Source organism: Desmodus rotundus, chromosome 7 (assembly GCF_022682495.2).
Source record: "Desmodus rotundus isolate HL8 chromosome 7, HLdesRot8A.1, whole genome shotgun sequence".
Classification (NCBI taxonomy): Eukaryota; Metazoa; Chordata; class Mammalia; order Chiroptera; family Phyllostomidae; genus Desmodus; species Desmodus rotundus.
The window spans coordinates 4,139,374-4,157,941 of record NC_071393.1 but is presented as its reverse complement, the minus strand read 5'-3'; the positions used below and the strand labels follow the sequence as shown (position 1 = coordinate 4,157,941).

The following is an 18,568-nucleotide window of genomic DNA, read 5'->3' as shown; positions in this document are numbered from 1 at the left end:
ACCCAGCTGCTCCGAAGGCCCCGCCCCATTACCGCTACCTGATTGGATCTGATGACCGGCCCCCCGACTGTCAGCTTTGGATTGGTCAACTTGGCCGCCGCTCCGCGCTTTTCCGGGCGGTGCGCGGCAGGCGTGACCACGCCCTTTACGTCCGGACGCTCTGTTGCCTCTGGAGGCCCCGCAATCGCAGTCCAGCAGGCAGGGGAGCGTCTGCGCGAGGAACTGTTATGGTGCTGAGTTTGCGTCCAGAGCCGACCGAGACGCGGCTGTCGCGGCCATGAAGGTGAGGGACCGGTGGAGAAGGGCAGTCCCTCCTAGCCGCTCCTGTTCGGCCGGGGCTCCCGAATTGCCTTCTTTTCTCCTCGGCAGCACCTCTCCAGAGACCTCCGTTAAGGGGCATCCCAGCCGGCCGGCGTCTGGGTCCCTGACCGGCCCAGGGCGGGTAACCTGGGCTCCCCGATCTCTCCAAGTCCCACAGAGCCTCCGGTCAGCGAGCCCGAGGAGCGGGGAGAGACCGGGCGCCCCCCGCGCTCACGCCTCGGCGCCCCTCTCTGCGCCGGGCCCTGTCCGCGTCCTCGGGGGCCTGCTGCAGACCCACCGCTGCTCGCCTCAGCCCTCGTGGCTTTGCCCACAGCGTGCCCTCGCCCCCAAGTCCTTGAACTAACCCAACTGTCGGGAACACCGCGGGACTGTCACAGGACGGAAACTGCAGGATGAAGGGAAAAGGAGTGGCGCGGGGAGCCGTGAGGCTGGGGCCAGGCTAACGGGTTAGAAATGCCTCGGGGCGGGGATCCCACCCTGAAGGGTTTTTTTTTCATAGACTTAAACACCGGGGCCGAGACCTAGAGCGGTGGCAAACTCGGTGCGTCTCCATCGCCACTAGGTACGCAGCAAGTAATTGGACAGCTTGAGTTCTTCAAGGTGGGTGTGAGAGCGTGGGAGCATCACTGAGTGAGAAGTTTAAGGGAAGGGGGCGGACGCTGGCCTACTTTGGGGAGCTGAGAATTCTAAAGAGCTCCGTGCGCAACAATCGTTCAGGTATTGATTCGTCTGCCTAACTCCGACCGAGCGGGATGAGCCGTCCGGCGAGGCTACTCTTTGAGACGTAGCCGAGGTCGTGAGTCTCAATAAAGAGGTGTGCTTGATGCGGGTAAGGAAAGCAACCGAATGAGCTGCTGGCGCAAAGCTCTACCTGCACAAAGGCCCGGAGGTTTTGCTGTGGAAGATCGATCAGGGGGTGTCACGTGGCTCACGAAAGTCAGCAAATATTTTGTTGAACATTTCCTGTGTGTCAGCTCAGAAGGAGATACTGTGCGTAGAAATAATTCAAAATACGATCCCACCCTTTAGGAGTTTGCCAGTCGGAGGAGACGTTCTCAAGGAACCACATTATGAGAATGAAAACGAGTTAAACTCTCGGGAGCAAAAAAGGTTATTTCTGGCTGCAGGAAGCAAAGAGGAGTTTTGCAATAGGTAACTTGTGAACGTTCAAGTATGAGGCTATCTTAGGAGCTTATTTTTAACTTTCCGGTTTAGTTATAAAATATTTCAACGTAGAATACCTAGTAAAATGTCTAAAACTGGCTTTCTTTCCTGAAAACCATCATCTTTCAAAAACGGGGGTCCTTATAGAATGCCTCAAAGAATGTCATTATCAGTATTACATTTGTGGCCCATCAAGGAACTAGATACAGAAGGAGAGAATTAGGGACGGGTCCAGTGTTGGATTTTTTAGCCAAGGTCTTTAAAAACAGGTGTTTTTGAATTTAGGTGGAAGATACTGCTTTCTGACTAGAAAGTTAGAAACAAGGTTTGGTGGCAGTTGAAAATGTAGAAAAGAAAGGTAGAAAAGAAAGATTTTTTAAAGCATAATGCAGACCTAAATAGATAAATCTAGAGCGAGATGACAGTTATGAAGATACTGCTTTTTATTTATGTTTTTCTGAACCTGGATTCACAAAAATTAGGATTTGATCTGTTTGTTATTTAACTTTGTTTTATACTGAAATTGTTTAATTGTGGGGTATTTTTATCTGTAGATTTCTAGGCAGGGTCAGTGATTCCTGACATCACAGAATTCTAACATTTGAATGTTCATTTAAGCAAGTGCTTTCAGTGGGATTAAAATTTCTTTAAAAGCTAAGAAATCAGAAAAAGTACATCTTCACTCAAACCCAGGAGCAGCTGATTTTAGTGTATGTGTGGAATGGGTATTTATGTTCTTCCCTTGTTTGCCAGAAACTGATATTTTGAAATAGGTTTTACCTCTTAAGACTCCTCAAGTAACTGTTTAACCTTAGAGTAGCATTTAACTCCCTATAAGGAATTTAAAAAAAAAATCAAAATTGGTGTCCTATGTTAATTTGATTTAATCCTCTTTCTTGTTTTTCCATATTTATTTTGATCTCACCCTTCCTTAATTGTACTAATCATGTTAATTCTTCCAAGCTCAAAATGAGATATCAAGGAGAAAGTAATCTGTTGACTATAATTTTCTTTCCTTTTTTTTTCCCTGAAAGGTGGGGGAGTGGTGCTAAGGATCAAGTACACTGTTTTAGAAAAAGAAAACAAAACCCAAACATGAGGAAGGTATGATCTCCAGCATACGTTGTTGTAAAACTATCAATCTGACCAGCTCTCTTGCCTAGAAATACTACATTTGTAAGATCAGCATGTTTTTTCAACCTGCTTACTATCCAAATGGTATGAAGAAAGAATTTAGGATGTAGGTAGGATTTCTTCCTTTGTGGTATATGGTCTGATATTTGGTCATAAATAGAGCAAAGTTCTTCTCATACTGTGTTTCAGTTAAAGCAGCAGTTTCAATGAGAAATCCTTTCACATTTTAAGGGGCATATTTTTTTCTCCAGTGGTTGTAAATAGGATAAAGATTTTTTGTTTATTATCTTAACTGTTTCTTCTGTTTTACTTTAAGTACTATGGGAAAGTTTAACCTAACTGAAATTCACACTGCAAAACTTGCTGATTTGTATTACTGGTTTTAAGATTTGAAACATCTTTTCCTATTGTTTAAAGCAAGGACATTGACTTTTAGCAAACTGAAGGTTGTTTGGAGTTGAAAACAAAGCCTATGAATGGTTGACCTCTCTGAGGAAGCTTTCACTGGTGGAAGAACTGAATCCCTGCCTGGTCTCTTTAGCTTCTTACAACCTCCAGGAAAATTAATGTTCTTGAATTGGAAATTTCTAGTTTGTCCTTAAAAATTACTGTAAAATATTACCATTTTTAATTTAGAGTTGTGGCAAGCAGGTCTTAGGAGGTGGCGTTATCATTACTACTGCTCACCTATTGGGTTGCCCCAAAAGTCTGTTATGTTGTTTCTGTAAAATAAAAGATACATTTTTCATTTTCACCAATAATTTGATTGATTTGCCTATTTTGAGTATGTCGGCTATCTCCCACTATTGGCTTCTAGTGGGTAGAGGCCAGGGGTGCTGCTAAACACCTTCCAGTGCATAAGACAGCCCCACAGAGAAGAATTAATTATTTGGCCAAAATGTCAGTAGTACCAAGAAATTTCACAAACCACTTTTAATAAGTTCAATCAGTCATAGCACATTCTCCGTACACTGCACAAATCTTTTCTTGCATTTCAGTTGTTTTTACCTTTCTTGAAATAATAAAGCATAATATGCTGAAAATGTTGCATATATTCTTCCATCTTCAATATTAAAATGGCTGCACAAAAATTCACCAATTTTCATAAATTTTTTTTTAAATGCATGGTGATATGATTGTACATCACAATACAATCTAACAAAATTGTTTCAAATGAAGTTAGAGACAACCAACCACTACTAGAGCCATAATATGGAAAAAACTAAACGGACTTTTTGGCCAACCCAATAGTTTAATCAAAAGCAAATGATTTAGACTATAATTGTTGGCAGCAAAACGGCACCAGGTATCAAACTGGACATTGTTTCAGCAACCTCAGTACTTGAGTTCTGGCCAAGAAACAATTCAGAGCAAGTCAGAGGTAGAAGTGAGCTGTAGAAGAAATGGACGCAGGAAACAAGTTACAAAGGCAAAAGAAGGGCCGAGAGAGAGAGAGAGAGAGAGAGAGAGAGAGAGAGAGAGAGAGAGAGACAGAGAGAGACAGAGAGAGAGACAGAGAGAGACAGAGAGAGAAAAAACACGTGCCTGTGTGAGTGGGGTGGGGAAAGGTGCTAGATCCTCCATCCTGAGTTTTTATCCCCTCTCTAGAGGCAGGGATCTTAGTATAGTCCCCAGTAGAATTTTCATCGGCTTTCCAGGTGTTTCCTTTCACTGACTGGTAGGCACCATGTAGGGGGTCGAGAGTCAGCGCAGCTGGTCTTGCTGTTAGCATGGTACTGCCTATCTGATTCTGCTGTTTTTCTGGGCCTGGAGCTGAAACACAACTAAGGCCTAGATGTTATCCGTAAGAGTGAATGCTTACAGGAGTGGTTGTGCAAGGGCTCACACGGGAGTCGCATGTGGCCACTCTTCGGCCTCCTGTTCCTCCTCCAAGGTGATCTACCGCATGAAGCAACATGCCTGAGGAGGAAAGGTCAGGGGAGGGTCCACGTGGCATAAACAGTGATGGGAAAGGTCAGGGGGTCTAATCTGCAGGGCCAGTGATATGAGGGAAAGGTCACCCTGGGGGTGAGGTCCATGTTTTCCCATCGCTAGGCACCCAGCGCTTTCCTTCCTGGTGGCCTTCTGCACCTGGCCCATCATCTTTGCTCTGCTCACGTCTGTCTGACCACCAGATGGTCATTTAGTTTTCTGTGGCTTTCAGACCCATCAGCTCTCTTTCTCTCTTTGGCTCTCATTTAATCTTCATAGAAGCCGCCATAGCTTTTTTTATTCTTCCTTCTAGTTTGCCTGGTTACTGTAACACGTGGTAGAATCATTAAAATGGATCCTAATGTATTTTAGAATAGGATTCAAAATTTATAGTAAACTTTTTGTTAATTCTTTAAGTTTTGGAAGTACTTTCCCCCCACAGAGATTCTAAAAGCATATTAGATCATACACACGCGCGCGCGCGCACACGATCAAAGACTGGCACTCTGCCAGAAAGAATGGGTGGCTGCTCTTGCAAAGCAACAACACATTTCCCCCTGCTTTGTTGACCGAATGATGATTCAGAATGGGCTTACATTGTGTGAATCTGACTGAGGAACCTGAGAGAGTGCTTATAAAATCCGTAGTCTGTTATTGTTGTGGAAATAAATGTCACAACCCTAGAAACTGTCAGTCCCCCTCTCATGCAAATTGTTGAGGTTTGTGGGTAACATTCCCCACCCCTCCCCTCCTTTATACTCCTACCCAGGGGAGGAAATTTCTAATTCATTCTGTAGGAACTATATAGGAGGAACACTTTCAGCCTTTCTGCTACCGGAGAAAAAACAGCAACTTTTATGTTGGTGGGTTTTAGCAAATAAGCTAAACGTGCTTTGGCTCAGTACTTTCTGGGACCTGTCAGGTCTGTCTTCCTGTGGCAGGGGCTGGGTGGGAGGGCAGTCTGGTCAACCAGATGGTGAGCTGCTGTGGGTCAGCTGGGGTGTCCTTGTTGGCTGCAGCGCTAACGTCGTGTTCTTCAATTGGTGTTACTAGTAAACAGACAAACATTTAAATTTGTTTTATTTCTTAATTAGTTCCAAACTGGGTAGAGGTATTGGCCCTCAAAAATCTTGGTGCAGTGGCTTTGAAAATAACACAAAAACTGGCACTGGGTGCCAGAATGACATGAAGAGATCCAGGTGTCAATGGCAGTCCAGACAGGAGGCTTTGGAATTCAATCTCTTACTATGGCCCCTGTAAGTTTTTAATACGATACCTGGTTCTTAACTGATACAACCTAGGCTGTGGTCCAAAAGCTAAGCTAGTCAAGAACAGTTTTGGCCTAAGGGGATATACAGGAAAGGGATTACCAAGGAAAAGCCATTTATTTTCAGTAGTCGTGGATGACTAGAAAATAAACTGCACAGTTAAATTGTTTGAGCTAGAAGTTTTGAGCCAGGCATAGGTAGATAGTTGCCTTCTTTGGTTTTTCTCTACGTTCATGGTCAGTGGAGACGATGTTGCCATTTTACAGATTATTGTTCTTTCTAGCCCCTTGGATTCATGTAGTTTATAACCTGTAGAGTCTTGCTTTCACCATGGTTCCAAGTAGGACTTAGAATTGTTAGTCACATAAGGCCAGATCATAGCATTAGTATTCAGAGATCCACACTTTGGCTTCCTTCATGGAAGAGGGTAGCAGGGTTTTTTTAGTAAGCAAATAAAAGATGGGCGGTGACCCTTACATAAGGCAGAGCACAACTCAGTGAACTTACTGCACATTCAAAAAGCCAAAGGCCTGTGCCTTGTGTGCTGTCTGTATTAAGTTGGGTTTGCTCAGAAAAATCTGGGAAGAAAATTGAGAAGTTTGGAAAGAGCTTCAAGCTTCCTACCAAAAGATAAACAGAGTAAATTTAAAAAAGGGAATGCAGAGGGAAGATCTTAGGGGACAAGGAAGACAGAAATGGAGCTCGAGTCTCCAAAGCTTTTAAAGGAATGGTGCAAAGAGGGAAGCTTTTTGGTTATTACTCTACGAGACACAGTAACTGGGCTCCAAGGAAATATTACAGGCAGAGAGTCGAGAGCTGAGAGAATTGGCATGCCCCCTACCCCTCAAGAGCCCACACTTAGTAACTGTTGGAAAATGCTCTCATAAATAGTTCCCACTACTTCTGGGAAGTAGACAGGTCATAAGGAGCATGTGGCTGACATGTTGGTCTCAGAACTCTAGAGGTACAGGCTTCAGAGGTAGCCGTGGTCCCTTTGGTTGAGGAATCTGCTGAGTGATTCTCCAGCCGAAACCATGTGGGCAAGAAGGAGAAATCGCCTAGACTGAGCAGTTAACCTTTTAACTTCAGCTGTACGTTCGAATCACATGGGGAATTTTGAAAAAATTCTAATGCCTAAGCTGCACCCCAGACCATTCAGTCCGAATCTCTGGGGCTGGGACCCAGGCATCAGTAATTTCGAAGGCTCCGCTGGTGAGTCCAGCCGCTGCCGAAAGAGTGGTTTCATGGGCCTAGGAGGTTCTTCGGCAAGAGACAGTGACAGCAGCCACCGCAGTACAGGACTAAAAATCCCTGCTCTGAGATGTTGGGGAGATAGAATCACTAAAGAGATGACCTTCATTTCAGCACTGGGGGGCCAGAAAACATGGGGCTTAAAGGGGAAATGGCAAGAGTTTTTAAAATATGCTGGATGGGAAAGAAAGCTACCTCAAAGAAAACTAGTGACGTCTACCGTGTCAGATTTCTGACCTTTCAGGAAGGCGGGAGAGTTGCAGATGCTACTGTCAGAAGATAACAGCGCATGTAGCTAGATTTTATCCTCCAGGGTGACGCTAAGAGTATTCTTGGGAGATTATTCTCTTATTGGGAGATTTTGTCCAAATTCAAGTTCACACATCTAATGAGGCCGGAGCCTAGATTCTTCAGTGTTTCCTCTTTCCCTCTGCTGTGGTTTTTGGTTTCATTTTACCAAATAATAGGTTATTTTTTTTGCCTGGAACAATTCAGGGGTTGGCTTGGACTGTGCTTTTTAATTTTTATTTTATGATGAGTTGGCCAAAAGAAGAAAGGAGTGTTGTTTTCATTATTTTCCCTTCCAGGGAATGAAGAGGAAATTCCCTCCCTTTTGTAGAAACATGAGGAATGGGGCAAAATTATTACCCTTCAATAATGATGTCTACACAGAGATTCCACCTGTTTTCCCAAAATAAGTCTTTCTATCTCTTCATCAGAGCTGTAAATATTTCAGCCTAGAATTTTAATGATCGTACCATTAGTTTGGTTTGGCATTTCACATCCTTCTGTAACTCATCTTAAAACTGATTTGTCAGAACAAAATGTGTGGTAGTGCTGCTTTTAAAAGGGAGTATCATTTGAGATTTTTAGCCTGCTAGGTCAGAATCATTTTTTACCCTTTCTCAATAAGACAATTTGAACTTTCTAGGGTAGCATGAAAATTTTAAGTAGTGTTTCGTTGCCTTTCAAGAAGTAACGTAAAGAGCCCTGGCTGGTGTGGCTCAGTGGATTGAGCACTGGTCTGCGAACCAAAGGGTCACTGGTTCAATTCCCAGGCAGGGCCACATGCCTGGGTTGCAGGCCAGGTCAGGTCCCCGGTAGGGGGCGCCCCACAGGCAACCACACATTGATGTTTCCCTCCCATTTTCTCCCTCCTTTCCCCTCCCTCTAAAAATAAATAAGTGAAATCTTAAAAAAAAAAAAAAAAAAAAAAGTAATGTAAAGAAACCCTACTTACCAAGATGGTGGAACTAGATGCGGTGGAAAAAAGTGCTGCCTACAAGGAACTTCCACGGGAGGACACACTCTACCGCTGAGGTGTAACTCCCCAACAATGTTACGTGCAAATTAAAAATTTTTAAGTGGCATTTCACTTGTTTTAAGAGCGCAGTGTATAAAGCACTGTAGGTGGAAGCCTTTGGTGAAAGAAGACTCACTTTAAATGAACTCTTAGTAAATCTGGATTTTCATCCTTTCATGTTGAGACAGACCGTGACTCCAGAGTCTGAGGTGTATATTTAAAGGTATGAAGAACTAACTATAATGTAACCTGACTTCTAAAGGCAGCACTGTTCCTTGAGAATTATAGGGTGTGAAGCTATATAATACTTAAGTCAGTGACCCTGGTACTTAAGACTGTTTGAACCTTATATTGTGGCTTCTTACTGCTTTACCTTCTACTTTCCCTGTATTTAATATAGCATATTGCTTCCAGGGAGTAGCAAGAATAGCACAATCCTCTTACAGCATCCCAAATAGCCTTTTAAAGTTGCTAAAAAAAATTTTTGAAGAGTTTGTTGGACAGTGAATGTTTGACAGAGTTAGATGATTAAATGAACTACAGCATTGTCATGTGCTGCCATTTCCATTACGTTTCATGTTCTCTAGAGGCTGCAGTACGCTTAAGAATGAGGACAAGGGGCAAACATTAGCTCCGAACATCATAGCTTTTCCATTTTAAGCATGGGAAAATACCCTAAGCCCTTATTGAAAAAAAAACTTACACGTACATGCACTTCTAAAAAGCTTGGCTACCGGGTTTCTGAGTCAACAGTGAGAAAGACGACAGGCTGCCAGGTGGGCACAGTGAGAGCAGTGGTGGCGCACAGAAGGGGCAGAGGTGGAGGAAAGAACGTGCAAGGCCTCTAGCTCCAGGCCGTTGGGTGGAGCGGCAGATAGCCCATGCACTGTGGGGGTCCCTGTGTTTACTGAGTCATCCGAAATTGTGTTCAGTATTTGAAAAGGTAGGATAACTGCTTTTTAAAAATATTTTCCTTAATTTCAAACTAATATATTCTTTTCAAAGAATTTTGAAAATAGAGAAAAACTCAAGAAAATAAATTGCACGAGATAACATTAAAACCTTAAGAGAGCTTCAGTTGGTATTTTGATGTTTTTCCAGTCATTTTTTAAAAATAAAAAAAATTCATATGCCATACTTTATTATGCCCAGCTACAAATAAGAACAGAAGTGTAATGAAATTAGTTTGAATTTATATTCTTTCTGCTGTGGGATAGCTGGGAAAATCTGTCTTGCCCGATGATACTGTGCCTTCTAGGGTGGCAGTCACCATCTAAGGTTGTCAGATAGGGTACAGGATGCTCAGTTAAATTTAAGTTTCGAGTAGACAACAAACAGTATTTTTGTGTGTAAGCCAGCGATTTTCAACCTTTTTCATCTCATGGCACGCATAAACAAATCAATTTTTTTGCCAATCTGACAAAAAAAACCCCAGAATTTTGACTCATTCATACCAGATAGCTATCGTTGTGTTGTTAACAGTCTAAGAGAAGAGAGGTCAGTGCCCCTGACTAAGTAGTCAGGTTTGCCTGTTTTGAAAAATTCTTGCAGCACACGAATTGAAAGTCACTGGTGTGAGCACGTCCCACATACTGCACAGCGTGTACTTCTGTCCAGATAAAAGCAGAGTTGTTTTTATTTTCACAATATGCGAGTATCCCCAGTGCCAAATATGCTTTGCAAATACCAGAGTTATCTCTTTCCAAATAGCTTAAAAATGTTTGACGCTGAAAAGAATCTCAAAGTTTTTTAGGGCAAACATACCTCTCCAGAGTGGCATTTCCTGAAGATCCCAGAGAGCCCAGGTTCCACTTACTCTAAACTGGTCCCTCTTGCGGTCTTTTCCAGGCGGGTGCCACGTCTATGTGGGCTTCATGCTGTGGGCTGCTGAATGAAGTCATGGGAACTGGAGCTGTCCGGGGCCAGCAAGCAGGGTTTGCAGGAGGCACTGGTCCATTCAGATTTACACCCAACTCTGATTTTTCCACTTACCCACCAGCACCTACAGAAGGTCATAATATAGTTTGCAAAGCCTGTGGACTTTCATTTTCAGTCTTTAGAAAGAAGGTGAGTTATCTCCTCTTTCTCCCTTCCTTCCCCTCTCCCTAAAAATAAATAAAATCTTAAAAGAAAAAGAAATGTAGTAACAATGCACCAAGCAGAAATGACCACATCTTAGTGTCGTCTTTAAGCTTTGCTAGTGGCTGGCTTTGCTTGTGATTAAGGTTGTGTAGGTACAGATTACTGCATTAGTCAGCTCCTCTCTTGGCTTAGATCAGCCTTGAGATCAGTTGCCTTTCTCTTTCCTTGTGTTATGCTTATTTAATCTTTTAGTCCCCTTATACCCCACTCCCCCCAGCAATCTCCACACTGTTGTGTATGCCCATGAGTCCTTTTTCCTTTTTGCTCAAGCCCTCCCCGCCTCTTTAAATGGGGAAGTTGTTCACATAGGAAAAGAGCAGGAAGAGAGTTCGTGGTTGTGCTTTCTGCTCCGTGTGCTTCAAGTCAGCTCTGTTCTGCTAATTACATGTTTGCATCAAGGGGTGGAAAGGTTTTAATTCACTAACACAAGAGTGTATGCTTTTCTTAAAGGGCTGTATTTGAACTTCAGTGAATCCAAACTGCCTCAGCAGTAACTGTTTTGATTCTCATGGCTTTTGACCAGAAAAACGCCTGTGAGAATGGTCTGCTGCCACAGAGGGCTTCGTAAGAACCAGAACTGAATTTTAATAGAAGGCAGAAAGGAAGGAAACCAGTGTTTTCACAGTGGCTTTTGTAGCTGGCTGCCATTAAATGCTGCTTTTCTGTTTCTTCAGCACGTGTGTTGTGACTGCAAGAAGGATTTTTGCTCCGTTTGTTCAGTCTTACAAGAAAATCTTCGTAGATGTTCCACCTGTCACTTATTACAAGAGACGGCCTTTCAGCGGCCTCAGTTAATGCGACTGAAAGTGAAGGATCTGCGGCAGTATCTCATTCTTAGAAACATACCAATTGACACCTGTCGGGAGAAAGAAGACTTGGTCGATCTAGTACTGTGCCACCACGGGCTGGGCTCAGAGGACGACCTGGACACCAGCAGTCTGAATTCTTCAAGGTCCCAGAGTTCTAGTTTTTTTACGCATTCATTTTTTTCAAACTATACAGCCCCCTCTGCTACTGTGTCATCGTTTCAGGGAGAGCTCATGGGTAGAGATCGGACCTTAGGATCTGGAGTGCTGGCACAGGTATGAGGGGCTAATTACCCAGGGGCTGGCATGTCTACTGTTGGCCACATATGGTGGAGCCTATAGGGGTTGCTGTCTGCTTGTGGGAGCCAGGTTCTGCACACTGAACTCTGTGCTTACAGGCCCTCCTGATGTGGTTCTCTGAACTCGCGTGCTAGGTAGCCCCCAAGTCAGGTGTCTGAAGGGCCCTAAATGATGAAGCAGTTTCTTGAACTTAGTGACCTCAGTTTCTCTGTCTGTCTTAGTTAAATACAAGTGAAATGACAACTGTGAAAAGTAGCAGGATATAAACATTGGCAGGGCTATTTGTGTCAGGAACATGGACACGGTGGTGTAAGTTAACCTAATGCCCAGTTGCCTTGCTGTAGTAGAATGGTCCTAATTTAGATCGTGGGAAACCACCATCTGAATTGGTGAGTGTGGTTATTGCTAACTTCAAACAAGTGCCAGTGCAGAGTTCTCTCCCAGTGAGGTCTTCGGGCATCCTGATTGAGTAACATGCCAGGGCTTGTAATTAATAGCAACTTGTATGTATGAATGATTCCAAAATGCTGAAAGAATTATTTTGAACAATTCTCTCCACATTTTCTTCCCTGAATAAAGGAGTTAGAAGGAGAGGGAAATGTGGTCTAGTTGTCTTTTAAATGGTCATAAATTAGACAAGTTCAAACTAGGAGTTGTATCATTTCCGAAACAAGAGCTGGCATAATTATTAGGCAAACCTAAGAGACATCTGACTTTTGTGCCACTTTCGGGTTTACGACATCACTTGGGAGGTGGGGGTCTTTGGACTCTACTTTATGGTGCTTGTGACCAGGGGGGTGGAGTATCTGAAATTGGGAACCGACCTAGACTGTTGTAGAGCTATGGTCAAAATAAGAAAGACATGAAATAAGGTGTATAAATCACATCACCGGGATTTCTGTCCTTCCTAAAGAAAAGAATACCTCCAACTATTGAGGAATTTGTAAAAGCTGGACCTAGCATCAGCCTTCAGTGAAGAAGTCCAGCAACCGTTCTTCAGAAAGAAATCTTTCACGTCAAATACCTCTGACACTTGGGCTACCCTTAGGGCTTTAGATTCTGTCTCTATCTTAGAGGCTCCAGTTAAACCAGCCACAGGCAGGTCCTTTGACGATGACTTCAGTGCAGTTCCACACGGTTGCAGCTTTGGCGTTCCGTGCTGGGATCTTCCTCAGGGGCTCCTGGTTAGGTTTTACGAATTCACACACACCTGGGAATTTGGCTGTTGTGATAATTTTACGGAAGATATGTGGTTTATGGATCACGTAGGGCCCCACGCTATGGGAGGGGTGGCAGCATGTAGGATCCAAAGAAGTCATGGAGTGTACCCGGTGTCGGGGAAGATCTGTGGGACGTTCACTCCGGTGATAAAGATGGGCTGACGCTGTTAGGGAAATGTGGCTCCTGACAGACTGCACCCACTGTGTGCACAGGTACAAAGTGAAACAGCTTCTGCAAACACAGAAGATGATGATGACGACGACGAAGAGGACGACGAGGACGACGATGATGATGAAGAAAACTTGGAGGAACAGGTGAGATCTCCAATAAAATCTGTTTTCCCTGACGTTTCAACCTGGCAGGCAGGAAAATGCCCGTGTGTACTTTCGCTAGATGAGCACAGGATGTTTCTTCTGCTTTGAACGTACCACAGTATGTAAAATGCTCGAAGGACTGACAAATCTGGGAAGACTGTCCGGGGCCAGTGAGGACCGCAGGGCGCAGGGAGCATGTTTTCTCCTTGCTGTGGGCGGTCTGGGTTTGCGGGAACAGAGGTGACAGAAGCGCTGTGATTTCAGACGCCTAGCCTCTCCAAGAAGAGATTGCGAGCTTCGCTGTCTGACCTGTCAAGCCTTGAAGATGTGGAAGGGATGAGCGTGCGCCAGCTGAAGGAAATCCTGGCTCGGAATTTTGTCAACTATTCTGGCTGTTGTGAAAAATGGGAGCTAGTAGAGAAAGTAAACCGGTTATACAAAGAGAATGAAGAAAACCAAAAGTCATGTAAGTTTATTTTTTTCTCATGTAGTATCCTTCCTTATGCTTTAGAAACTGGGCTGTTTTTGTTACAAATCAGATTTGTGTCTGAGAAAATTATGTATTCTTCCTTGAGTGTGAAATAGTTATATGAACCTATTTATAGATCTGTTAAGAAGTAAGTATATTATGTAATGTTGGCATTTTGAGATCACTATTGCCAAGTGAGTTAGGTAATCATTTGTTCAGTCTGGTTTTTCTTGGCATAATTTGTTAGAACTAATGAAATTCCTTGTATCTATAAAATGCTTGTTTTTCTCACTAATCACTCAAGTAGGCCAATACTGTGGTTATCTTGATTACACCTTTTAAATCCTAACAGTAGAAAAACATTCCCTAGATCCACGGTGTTAAGTATTACATTTTTAGCATCAAGTAGCACTAGGATTTTGTGTAAGTCACAGAAAACTGAGGCTAAGAACTTCTGAATGATTTAATGATGAAACGTGGGGCAGAAATCTTCAGCTGCTAACAGGGCCAAGCCACAAGGCATTTACAGACAAGAAAAAATAATTCAGTGCTGTTCAGACTGACCAGTATTACGTTTGTGTCTAGACTTCAACAGTCCTACCATTGTTAACTTTTATCATCTCGAGTTTTTATCTTTGAAGGCTGGTTATAATACAGCATTTGTTGACAAACAGGCTTATGCCTAGAATATGCACAAATTATTTTGGCACACCTATTTCTATGATGCTACAATGGTAGATACAGGAATCTCAATTCTCAGAGCCTTTAGAGGTCCCAGGCTTGTGCCTGGGAAATGGCATGCTGGCTGCGACGGGAAAAGTCAGTTTTAAATGCCAGCAGCATACAGTGCACGCTGGAAGGGCATGGCCAGGCCTACCCTCAAGGAGAGATGGCCAGCACGTGCATCACAGCCTGAGAGCCTTTCTCAGTCCGTCATGGGTCCAGTCTCTAAGCTCGGGGAACACACACTTTGTTTTGAGCACAGCTTGAACCTTTCCTAATTGGACTGGCTTCAGCCCCTTGCACCAGGATTTACCCTGCAGCCTTACCTAATAGCCTTGACAGACACTGGGTCCTCTGCTTTATGCCCAGAAGTTGTAAGAATTGGAAGGAACCTTCTGTGCCAAAGAGACCAAAAACCCAGAAGACTTACTCTGAGGGGCCTTCCAGTGTCGTCTCCACCAGATCATCTTACCATGCGGGTCCATTCTCCCCGCTCCCCAGGAGCGGTGGGCTGTGAACCAAATTACAAGAAGCTCTTGACAGAACAATGTTTATTTTTCTTAAATCCAGGGATTACTGGCTTCTCAAGCCTGACTTCTTATTCTTTTCTTACTATATCCATGATCCCCATTGACCCTTTCTGTGACCTCTCTGGAAAGGGAAACCTCCATGTCCACAGCTCTGTGGCCTGACCTCAGGGTATAAACTTTTTAAACTCATTCAGTATCTTTGTTGTTCAGAGTCTGGATTTTCTCAAAACCTAATCTGGGCCATACAGCCAGGATGGCCCATCCTTTTTCAGTTAGACTCCAGCAGTACCAGGGTGGCCAGAAGCACAGATGGCTTTTGAGATGCTTCCAAGGCTGAGGTGAGGTGGGGGCTACAGGCTACTTCCCTATCAGTGTGGAAACAGCTCCTTTTTCCTGCTGACCCCGGAGACTGCGACTTTCCCAAGGCTGTACAGTTGGGCTGAAAATTCCGATAGTGTTCTGACTCCAAGGTCCATATTTAGGACAGCCCAGGGATGCTTCATTTTTAGTTACAGAAGCAATCTATCCTTACAAAAACCTTGAATTACATAGATTAAAATACAATTAAATAAATAGCTAACATTTGTTGGGCACTTCATACTGACCCTAAGCTAAGCATTTCTCACGTATTCATCATGAAACTCTACCAGGCGCCGGCATTAATATGACTGCCATTTCCCGTGGAGGGCAGTGCAGATAGTTGAGATGCTTTCTCTTAGAGGGTCATGCTGTATCTGTGGTGGTCGCTCAGCAGGTGGCCGAGCAGCCTGTCAGGTGGCCTTGTCAGCAGCCCCAGCTCTCTGTTGCCTTTCAGATGGCGAGCGAACGCAGCTGCAGGACGAGGAGGACGACAGCCTGTGCCGCATCTGCATGGATGCCGTCATCGACTGCGTCCTGCTCGAGTGCGGGCACATGGTCACCTGCACCAAGTGCGGCAAGCGCATGAGTGAGTGTCCCATCTGCCGGCAGTACGTGGTGCGCGCCGTGCACGTCTTCAAGTCCTGAAGTGACACTCCCCGCGCCAGGACATTCGCCCCCAGGCTTGATCCCAGACATTTCAGTGCACAGAAGGGACTAGAAACTTACTGTTCAAAAGTCGAAGTTATTTTTTCACTACTAACTGGGAATAAAGATTCATCCTGTGTTACAGCAACATTGGTTGAGGCCATATGCCTGTCAGCCGGTGGACGTGCTCCGTTTCCCAGGCTCAGCCGGGCTTCACACGTCTGTGATCATTAATTGCTGAAGTCAGACTGCTTGTGGCATCAGCTCCTCTCCCTCTGGAGGATGTTTATCTTTATTTCTTCTTCCTCCTGTTCTTAACTACTCAGAAGTTTGAAACTTCTGCTCTTTGGATGAGATCATTGTCCCCAAGTGACCGACATGGTACACACTGACCAGTGGCACCTCTGAATGTTCACTTTATCAGTCATGTATATTTTAAATGCTACTCTTGGATGAATGTAAGTTTCCACATTGTTGCTATTTCTGCATTTAAACTTAATTGGGAACAACTGACATTCTATAGTCAACTGCCAGGGCCTTAGACTATGTCCATTTCTGTTCAGGTACAGCTTTTTATAGCAAGGGCTGCATCTAGCTTCTTTCACTAGAGAAATGTGTGCGTTAAATTCTTTATTAATATGTAACTGGTTTACACTGTTTTGTATAGTGAAAGTGTATTTTCAGTGCTACTGCTAGCTGATTTGAACTTTAGGAATAAAATTAGATTTTCAAAAATGCTTTTATTGACATTGTCGTAGTCAGTTCCTAATTTACATGGGTACAGCATAAATGGGTGTCCGTGCATATTCCAGCTCCACTCTTCACAAGAGAGGGGAGCACCTTCAAACACACGGCAGCATCTCCCTTCGCAGCTGACTTACTAGTAAGGTGAACTTCAGATAGGCTGTTTACCGTGAGCAGGAGTTTTAAGGTTCTCTCCAGCATCCTGCAATGGATAACACCTCCCGCTGCAGATGAGGCACCTGACCTCTGAGAAGTTAAAAAAAACTTGTCTAAAATTTCAGTGAAATGGTGACTTGCAGAATTTGAACTTAGCTCTGATGCCAGTTTTTTATCTTAATTCTTCCAATAAATGCTGCATATCAAATGAGAAACCTGAGGTGTTAGCTTATGCAAAACTGTTTTACAGCACTAATGATCTGAAATCTCCTTTGGGGTCAAGCCATAATCTCCTTTAGGGTCAAGCCAGTAGGGCAGGGGCGGGGTTTGGTTCAGAGGAGACTGAATGTGGACTCATTCCCATGGTAGTGGGCAGGTATGTTTTTAAGAAATGTCTTCATTTTTTGTTGCGATAAAACTACATTGTAAATACTGAGCTTTTTTTAAATTGTGGGATAATACTCAGTGTACAAATAGACACTTTAAAATATTTTTTCATTCCCATCCCCCTCCACGTTGGCAACCACCAGCTAGCTTGTTCTCTGTGTTTGTGTGTCTGCTTCTATTTTTTGTTTTTAGATTGTACATATAATTGAAATCATACAGTATTTGTCTTTCTCCGATGTATCTCACTTAGCATAATATGCTCTAGGCCCATCCATGTTGGGCTCTCTATTCCACTGAACTATATATGTTTTTATGTCAGTATCATACTATTTTGATTATTGTAGCTTCACAGTGTAGTTTGATACCAGGGAGCATGATACCTCCCTACTTCATTCTCAAAATTTCTTTGGCTATTTGGGGTCTTCTGTGGTTCCATATAAATTCTAGGATTAGTTCTAGTTCTGAGAATGCCACTGGTATTTTAATAGGGATTGAATTGCATCTGTATGTCACATTAGGTAGTGAGCACATTTTTAATACTAATCCTTTCATTTATTTGATCTTCTTCAGTTTCTTCAAATTCCTATAGTTTTCAGAGTACAAGTCTCATCTCTGGTTAAATTTATTCCTAGATATTTTGCTTTTTGATGCAATTATAAATGGTGTTGTTTTCTTAGTTTCTTCTCATGATTATTCATTATTGTATAGCAACAGATTTCTGTATGTGGATTCTGTATCCTCCAACTTTACTGACTTATTTTAAATATTTTTTGGTAGTCTTTAGGGTCATCTCCAATCACGTCATCTGCAAAGAACAAGTTTTACTTCTTCCTTTCTGATCTTGATGCCTTTTATTCGTTTTGTCTTCTGATTGCCATTGCTACAACTTCCAATACTATGTTGAATGGAAGTGGGCATCCTCATCTTAATCTAGATATTAGAGGAAAAGCTTTCTCAGCTTTTCATTGAGTATGATGCTAGCTGTGAGTTTGTCATATATGACCTTTATCATGTTGATATGTTCCTTCTGTACTCACTTTGTTGAGTTTTTATCGTAAAAGGATGTTGAATTTTGTCAAATGCTTTTTCTGCATCTGTTGGTGCGTCTTTATTTTTTTAATAGCTGATTTTGCATGTACCACCCTTACAGTCTGAGGTTTAAATCCACTTGGTTGTGGTGTGTAATCTTTTTAATGTGCTGTTGTACCTGGTTTGCTAATACTTTTTCAGAATTTTTGCATCCATGTCCATTAGGGATATTGGCCTATAATTTTCTTCTTTTGTAATACATGTGTCTGGTTTTGGTTTTGGGGTAATACTGGCTTCGTAGAATGAGTCTGGAAGAAATGTTAACTTCTCAACTGAGTCCTGGTGGGTTTTTAATCTTTTGACTCTGCA

At 43.2% G+C, this 18,568-nt stretch overlaps 1 protein-coding gene across 5 annotated transcripts; it reads left to right on the top strand.

Moving 5' to 3' along the window:
• The first annotated feature begins 159 nt into the window (after positions 1–159).
• On the top strand, positions 160–16,621 carry RNF34 (ring finger protein 34). 5 transcript variants are annotated; one of them, XM_053928898.1, is made up of 9 exons: positions 160–283; positions 821–921; positions 1,351–1,473; positions 2,520–2,589; positions 10,222–10,440; positions 11,190–11,597; positions 13,055–13,156; positions 13,421–13,622; positions 15,693–16,621. In XM_053928898.1, the coding sequence occupies exons 4-9, from the start codon at positions 2,581–2,583 to the stop codon at positions 15,881–15,883; spliced, it is 1,131 nt and encodes a 376-aa protein (XP_053784873.1). In that variant the 5' UTR covers positions 160–283; positions 821–921; positions 1,351–1,473; positions 2,520–2,580; the 3' UTR covers positions 15,884–16,621. The 5 variants fall into 5 exon arrangements, with proteins under 5 accessions (XP_053784873.1, XP_045056811.1, XP_053784874.1 ...); XM_045200876.2 differs by lacking the exon at positions 821–921; XM_053928899.1 differs by lacking the exon at positions 1,351–1,473.
• Positions 16,622–18,568: the final 1,947 nt, after the last annotated feature.

What these genes read in the sequence shown, in the direction of transcription:
- RNF34 (XM_024566845.3), top strand. An exon ending in GATCTGGAGTGCTGGCACAG is followed by an intron (nt 11,598 to 13,054) that starts GTATGAGGGGCT and finishes CTGTGTGCACAG; the next exon opens with GTACAAAGTGAAACAGCTTC. An exon ending in TGAAGAAAACCAAAAGTCAT is followed by an intron (nt 13,623 to 15,692) that starts GTAAGTTTATTT and finishes GTTGCCTTTCAG; the next exon opens with ATGGCGAGCGAACGCAGCTG.